We start from the raw sequence: 8,680 nt of genomic DNA on the forward strand, positions 1-8,680 counted from the left end.
AGAGTCCATGGTTAGAACTTCAGACATCACCACAAATTCATGAAATACATGTGGCAGGGCCCAGGAGGGGAAAACAGCTCTCCGCTCTGCATTGACTTTGTATTGGGCAAAGGTGCCTCCATGTCAATTCTGTCTGCTCGCAAACAACAGAACAATGCCTAAAAGCCGCCATGTGATAGGATGCACTACTAACAATGTAAAGTACCCATAACTAAAGTTTTTTATTAGCTGCCGAACCGAAAAAACTGAGCTTTTATTAAGAAAAAAGTGGAATCAGATGTGAGGAATCAGCAGGAAGAATTGGAAGACTCTAAGCTGTTATGTTATGCCCAACGTTACGTATGTACAACGTACATTTTGTTACCAATTCAAACATCCAAATGTCAGTTTTATCTAGATGTTGAGTTAAAAGACCACAGGAAAAGACAGCGGATTCATCCTCTGGGGAACATGAATATCTGCTTTTTTAAGTTTTATGGCAATTCTTCCAACAGTTATTGAGACATTTTTTACTAAAAGCCACACATTTCAACCTCATGTCGCCACTGATAAAAAGTCAGGGAATCATCAAATTTGGTAGGCTTCATCTGTTGGGGAACATGCATGTCTGGACAAAATTTCATCTCAATACATCAAGAGATATTTCAATCTGGACAACAACAACCGACAACTACAGCTCTGCTCAATGCCACAGGCATTCTATCAAAAAACCTTCAACCAAGTTGTTAAAAAGTTCACAAAATAACCGCCGTCTCTGATTTGAAATGGTGTTTTGCATGTTATTGTCCAGTACAGACTCATTAATCATAGAGCAAGCAGAAAAAAAACATACAGGAAAGTGTTCTGTTTCCCAGAAAAGACCAATGAAAGCAGCTCTTAATGAGAGAAAAATAAAACATTGTCTGGCTGAAGAAAAGCCCCAAAAGGAGCCAAAGTCTATCGCGCCATTAAAGCCGCTGAAGGTTGGGATTGTAAATACTTGATTAACAAATCTCTTATTAAATCAAAACAGCCTTTTTTTGTGAAGGTCAGACCGCGGTGTAAACCTGTAAATATGTGCGGCAGATAGAGAAACCACAGGGTCTGTTTCAGTTGGACCGCAACCAGACGCTAACAGAACCGACTGGACGGAGACCAGCGGCACGAGGCCAGAGCTGCTGGACCCCTGTGCGTCTGTGTGTATTAAAGTGGAACTACACTTCCAGTTGTATTATAAGTGCACGTATGGAGTTCCCGTTGTTATGTGTGTTATTCTGTTGTTATTTTATATCGACTAACTCTCCTGTTGTCCTCGGGGTCCAATTTGACCCATTTTCAAAAAGTTTTTGTACCAAATGTGGGTTTCTTTTCACACAATTATTAAAACATGACGTGGAGGATTCCCTACAACTACTACTCTTCCCAAGTAAAATAAATGATCAGTTCAGTACTTTCATTGAATTTGGGTGTTTTATAAAATTTTATAGCATGTAAAGAAAAATTTATAATAGAACGTTGAAAAACGTGGGAAAAGAAATGTCAAAAAAGCACGAAAAAAGGGACAAAAAGCACTGAAAAAAGTGACAAAAAGCACTGAAAAAAGTGACAAAAACTTGGAAAAAGTGACAAAACACTTGAAAAAATGACAAAAAAATGAAAAAGAGACAAAAAACTTGGAAAAAAGTGACAAAAACTTGGAAAACGTGACAAAAAACTTGGAAAAACGTGACAAAAAAATTACAAAAAAATTGGAAACAGTGAAAAAAAACTTGGAAAAAGTGACAAAAATCTTGAAAAAAAAGTGACAAAACTTGGAAAAAAGTGACAAAAAACTTGAAAGTTACAAAAACTTGGAAAAAAGTGACAAAAACTTGGAAACAGTGACAAAAAACTTGGAAAAAAGTGACAAAAAACTTGGAAAAAGTAACAACAACTTGGAAAAAAGTGACAAAATCGTCCGGAAAAGCTTTAAAAAACTATTAAAAAAAGCACCAAAAAAATATTGACAGAAACTTAAAAAAAACTGACAACAGTGTCGAAAAAGACGACCAACGTTGGAAGTTTTGTTACATTTTGACCCAGAAAAACTAAAAGTTGCATCATGGTTGACGGTTGATGGTTTATTGTTTGTAATGTAAAAAAATAGTGAAAAATATTCAAGTGACGTCTTTAAATTCATCGTTTTATCCATCCAACGCTTCACAAAACCCCCAAAATATTCACTTTAATGTAATTTAAAACAGGAAAATCTGCAAATATTCACATTCGATGGACTAGTCAGGTAATCAACTTACACATGTCTGCTCTGCCAACGGGAGATCCTGCCTCTCCTCAGGTATTTTCACCTGAAGCAAGTCCTTTTAGAAGTGAGCTTCTGTTGTATTCTCTTCATCGATACAACAGCATCTTTCTCAGCTGAGCATGAAGACATTTTGGGAATTTTGAGTCATTTTTTCTGTCATTTGGATTTTTCTTTTTGAACCTTCATAACTGTTTAAAACATGAACATATGAATTCTGTTAAGGCATGTGTGTGCACTGCATGCTGTGTTATTTCTATTTCCTCCAGTGTGAGTGTGTGTGTGTGTGTGTGTGTGTGTGTGTGTGTGTGTGTGTGTGTGTGTGTGTGTGTGTGTGTGTGTGTGTGTACTGGGCCATAAAGCTCTCTTTCTTCCAGCTCTGCTCGGAGCTCTTCTGTCAGCCTTCATCACTCCCTCTTTTTCACTACCGTCTCCTGCTATTTGCAAATGGACGTCAAGTTCAACATGTCGGAAAACCTCTGCCACCCTTCATAAACCCTCAAACACACACACACACACACACGTACTGTACATTTGCTAAAATACTGTACCAAAGTACAAATTAGAAGTACATCATAGCTACATTTTGTCTGACAGCTTTGAGTTACTTTTCAGACGCCAGTTTTTCACCCCTTTCCTTCCCAGAGTTCCTTTATGTGTTGATAAAACTCCCAAAAGACCCATTTAAACAAAAAAGTCTCTAATAACAAATATTTGGGGTTTCTTTCAACGAATTGTCCAAAAAAAAGGTAACGTGGATGGTTCCATACAACGTTCTTTAGTGTAAAAAAAATTATCAGTTCAGTGCTTAAAATTAATTTGGGTATTTTATTAGATTTTATAGCATTTGAAAAAACTAATTGATAGAAGGTTGAAAAAAGTGACAAAAATGCTTAAAAAATGTGAAGAAAAAAAATAATCAGAAAAAGTTTAAAAAAAAAATTGGGTTAAAAAAAAACAACAAAAACGTAAAATTAATTAATTAATTAAAAATCGACATAAATCAGAAAAAAGTGATAAAAAAAATTGTGAAAAAAAGTGTCGATAAAAGACGACCAAAACATTGGGGGGGGAAAAAGGTTAAGCTACATAAAGTCTTTGAAAAGCCTCTTGGATCAATGCACCGTCCCAAATCTGAAAACTGGGGCTGTTTTTCTGGTACCGTATCGGTGAGTAGCCCATGCAAGTTATGCACAGATCCATTACCACCTAATTTAGCCCTGAAAGGAAAGTTTGGGGTCCCATGCTGGAGCTGCTTAACCTGACTCCACCAGATGGATCGCTTTGCATTTGCTCGGCATATCTGGGAACTTTCCGTTGGAGAACTTTTGGGAAGGGGCGAAAATCCTGGTTAGCTGATTGGATGAACCATCTGTCTATCACCACCTATAGTTGGTGATATCACCACCTATAGTTGGTGATAGACGGACCAAATCAAACAAACACATCTTTTCCTCCGAGAAAAGCCTGTCGCTTCTCGTAGTGTAACACCTAAACCCGCCTCAAAATCAACGCTGATTGGTCAGTCGTCTTGGCGAACGGCTCCAAATTTTCTCAAGATCAGCGAGTGGAAAACTGGTGGATGACAGTGGATGGATGGGAAAATCTACCTTGAAGTAGTTTATTCATGTCTTTTTTTTCGTATTGTCAAACTAGATAATGAAATAATTCAATCTTCATGTTTTACAAAAGGGTTTAACCTGCTTAATAACTTATTTTTTAGTCCCATGGCATGAAAAGTTTACTTTATGAGGTTTTTTTTAACATTAATATGAGTTCCCCCAGCCTGCCTATGGCCCCCCCAGTGGTTAGAAATGGTGATAGTTGTAAACCGAGCCCTGGGTATCCTGCTCTGCCTTTGAGAAAATGAAAGCTCAGATGGACCAATCAGGAATCTTCTCCTTATGCGAGCCACTAAGGTCTATATAAAAGAGACTTCAGATACAGTATTAGGGGACCACTAAGGTCTATATAAAAGAGACTTCAGATACAGTATTAGGGGACCACTAAGGTCTATATAAAAGAGACTTCAGATACAGTATTAGGGGACCACTAAGGTCTATATAAAAGAGACTTCAGATACAGTATTAGGGGACCACTAAGGTCTATATAAAAGAGACTTCAGATACAGTATTAGGGGACCACTAAGGTCTATATAAAAGAGACTTCAGATACAGTATTAGAGGACCACTAAGGCCTATATAAAAGAGACTTCAGATACAGTATTAGGGGACCACTAAGGTCTATATAAAAGAGACTTCAGATACAGTATTAGAGGACCACTAAGGTCTATATAAAAGAGACTTCAGATACAGTATTAGGGGACCACTAAGGTCTATATAAAAGAGACTTCAGATACAGTATTAGAGGACCACTAAGGCCTATATAAAAGAGACTTCAGATACAGTATTAGGGGACCACTAAGGTCTATATAAAAGAGACTTCAGATACAGTATTAGGGGACCACTAAGGTCTATATAAAAGAGACTTCAGATACAGTATTAGGGGACTACTAAGGTCTATATAAAAGAGACTTCAGATACAGTATTAGAGGACCACTAAGGTCTATATAAAAGAGACTTCAGATACAGTATTAGGGGACCACTAAGGTCTATATAAAAGAGACTTCAGATAAAGTATTAGGGGACCACTAAGGTCTATATAAAAGAGACTTCAGATACAGTATTAGCGGACCACTAAGGTCTATATAAAAGCATCCAAAGAGCACCATGTCATGGGACCTTTAAATGAACTTTTTCATAATAATGTGAATATTTTAAACAGACTGGTATCAGAACGGTTCTCGGTATTGGCCGATTTCAGGCAAGTTCAGGCATCGAAAATTGGTATCGGTAAGGAAAGAAATGGTACCTGAACATCTTTTCATGCAGAAAAAGACAAACTCGGACAGACAAATCCGCCCAGTACGTTTCCAACCCTTCCGCTGATGGATGTGGAGCTCTTCCTGTCGGTATATCTCACCTTGTTCGCTGCTGTTGTCGCCGCTGTGAGACGTGTGTCCACCGCTGGAGGGTCCCGGCGTCCCGGACGAGCGGATTGATGCAGCGTCGTCATGATCTCTGTTCCACGAGAGCTGCACAGACGAAGACAACCAGTGAGACACAGAGAATTCAGATACAGTATTAGGGGACAGCTAAGGTCTATATAAAAGAGACTTCAGATACAGTATTAGGGGACCACTAAGGTCTATATAAAAGAGACTTCAGATACAGTATTAGGGGACAGCTAAGGTCTATATAAAAGAGACTTCAGATACAGTATTAGGGGACAGCTAAGGTCTATATAAAAGAGACTTGAGATACAGAAGACAACCAGTGAGACACAGATCAGGACACTGAGATTGAGTGCTATATACAGTACAGGCTAAAAGTTTGGACACACCTTCTCATTCAATGCGTTTCCTTTTTATTTTCATGACTATTTACATTGTAGATTCTCACTGAAGGCATCAAAACTATGAATGAACACATATGGAATTATGTACTTAACAAAAAAGTGTGAAATAACTGAAAACATGTCTTATATTTTAGATTCTTCAAAGTAGCCACCCTTTGCTTTTTTTGATAACTCTGCAAACCCTTGGTGTTCTCTCAATGAGCTTCATGAGGTAGTCACCTGAAATGGTTTTACCTTCACAGGTGTGCTTTGTCAGGGTTCATTAGTGGAAGTTTTTCACTTATTGATAAAAAAGCAAAGGGTGGCTACTTTGAAGAATCTAAAATATAAGACATGTTTTCAGTTATTTCACACTTTTTTGTTAAGTACATAATTCCATATGTGTTCATTCATAGTTTTGATGCCTTCAGTGAGAATCTACAATGTAAATAGTCATGAAAATAAAGAAACACATTGAATGAGAAGGTGTGTCCAAACTTTTGGCCTGTACTGTATTTATCTATCCATATGGAGAACAATGGCATTTGTTGAGAGTGATACGCTATTGCAGCCTAGAAATCTAGACGCACGAAATTTAGTTGGCTTGCGAGCTAGAAAAACCAAATTCTGGACAGGCCAATCACATCGTGTATAGAGTTGGTGGGCGGGGCTTAAAATAAGGACGGCAGAGTTGCGACAATTCCGCATGAATTCCCTGCTACATGAAAACAAAGAAGATGGCGGCTGCTGCTGGAGAACAGCCATTGACATATATATATATAATGGACCAGCAGACCCCGTGTCTCTGGTCAGAGACCAGTGAAGGATATCAGAAGTCTCTTTCCCGGTGCTGGCTGAGTGTTACTGAGCAGCCTCCAACTGAGCTTGAAGACGTAGATGTGACGTGAGCAACGTGTCTGAAAGTTTGAAGTCTTCTGGTAGCTGTGCCGAGAGAAATCTCAATCATTCCCAATCTCACAGAGACGGAGAGTGTAGGTATATGTAAGGAGATAACATAGACACAGGCTAATTACTGATCACTAACATGCTAGTTAACATTAGTAATTAAACCTAAACAGCTAATGGAAGTCCAAACTGCCTGTGAGCTTCTCCTGTACTATACGGTAATTCCTCTACTGTGTGACAGTAAGTCTCGTGGTTATGACCCAATCGTTAGCCTATTGTTATAAAAGCGTCTGCTACGGAGCCATAACGTGAGCTACAAGGTAATGGAGCCTTTTATACATTGTCGTGTTTCTTTAGAAATAAACAACGGGCAAATAGAGTCTTTAAACGCTTCAGATGTAAAGTTATTCGCTGTCAAAGTGACGTCAAAATGAATGGGAGTCAATGGGATGCTAACGGGAGGTGATGGCTTGGTAGCATCAAAATGGCGCCATAGGTTAGAGTTCTGAAGTGAAGCTTAGGACTTGGACTCACCCGGAAATGGCGAGCGGGCTGAGCGTGACTAGAGTCTCTCAAAATCTGAGGAAAATCTTTTAAACTGACCTCGAAGTAGCGCGCCATTGCTATCGGTCAGCTGGAGAAGCATGACCTGCGTGACACGTTCGTCATTTACGTTTTTTTTTTATGGTCAAGATTTGAAATCAAAAATTATTTGTTTCCACACATTTGTCACTTTTTTTTGTCCAAGTTTTTTGTCACTTTTGCCGTTTGTTTCTCCGATTTTTCTATTTAATTTTATATTTTCTTTTACAATTTTTTGACGTTTTGGAAGCTTTTTCCAAAAAAACAATTTTTATCAAACGTTATTTTATCAATTTTTTCTTCAAATGCTATAAAATTGTTAACCTGACTCCACCAGATGGATCGCTTCGCATTTGCTCGGCATATCCATCTGGGAACTTTCCGTTGGAGAACTTTTGGGAAGGGGCGAAAATCCTGGTTAGCTGATTGGATAAACCATCTGTCTATCACCTATATGTTGGTGATAAACGGGCCAAATCAACCAATCAGATCCACGAAGCGTATGAAAATACAACCACAAGCCCCTGCTGCTGCAGGCAAAGCATAGCTCGTTAGCTCAGCATGCAAGCAACATGTCGGTAAAGGAGATTTGCCGTTTGTGTAACGAGAATTTAGGAATAAAAGACACCATTTCAGGTTCCCGGTCCATATTCCAAAAGAAGGATCCAAGAGAAAGAAAGCATTAGCGAGCGGCTAACAGAATTAGGGCTACCGCTGGCTGATAATCCTGGTTAGCTGATTGGATAAACCATCTGTCTATCACCACCGAACCCACCTCAAAACCAACGCTGATTGGTCGGTCGTTTGGCTAAAGGCTAAAAATGTTCTCTACCTCAAGATGCCAGACTGATCTGGGAGGAGAACTGGAGCTCAGCAGATCAGGATGGTCTCACGGGGCTATAAAATTGTAGCCTAGAAAATCTAGACGCACCCTAGCGGCAGCAAATGTAATTTGCAGCCAGGGTCTTGCGAGCTGGAAAAACCAAAGTCTGGTCAGGCCAATCACATCGTGTGTAGAGTCGGTGGGCGGGGCTTATGGCTGCTGCTGCTGGTGCTGGTGGTGAACAGCGTTCTTCTGGAAGACTTGGAGTTCAGCTTTTCTTTGAGAAAAGAGCAAAGAACGGCACGAAAATCATTCTTAAAAAAGGAAGATTAAGGAGTTTAAAGTCTAATCTACCAACTAGCGTTGCTCTGATTGGTTGTAGCGCTATCCTATTACGTGCAGAGAGAATTTGAAAGACAACCGTTTGTCCCGCCCCCTCAGATTGAGCCCTGCCCAATGGGGAGTTCCCAGACCCAACATCTGGATGTGGGTGTGGCTGGTCAGGCTAGCACTATTGTGCAATGGTGCTGGAACAAATAAGGGATAATTAACTTGTAACAGGTCCACATGGTAACTTCAGTCGGATTGCAGGGACCCAGGTACCATTCAGCCCCAGATGATTGGTTCTGGGAGTTAGGTCAGTCCTTAGGGGGATGGATAGGCACATAAGAAGCTGGGTCCAGACTAGTTTAATA

The 8,680-nt window shown here is 39.5% G+C and overlaps 1 protein-coding gene across 1 annotated transcript in view; it reads right to left on the reverse strand.

Annotated features, from left to right (window-relative positions):
• meis1a (Meis homeobox 1 a) overlaps window positions 1-8,680 on the reverse strand; it is a 64,678-nt gene that overhangs the window by 40,277 nt on the left and 15,721 nt on the right. The window contains exon 7 of the mRNA XM_028598191.1: window positions 5,261-5,372. Within this exon, the coding sequence (XP_028453992.1) occupies window positions 5,261-5,372 (112 nt within the window). The remainder of the gene's footprint in view (window positions 1-5,260; window positions 5,373-8,680) is intronic.

This window comes from Perca flavescens, chromosome 2 (genome assembly GCF_004354835.1).
Source record: "Perca flavescens isolate YP-PL-M2 chromosome 2, PFLA_1.0, whole genome shotgun sequence".
Taxonomy (NCBI): domain Eukaryota; kingdom Metazoa; phylum Chordata; class Actinopteri; order Perciformes; family Percidae; genus Perca; species Perca flavescens.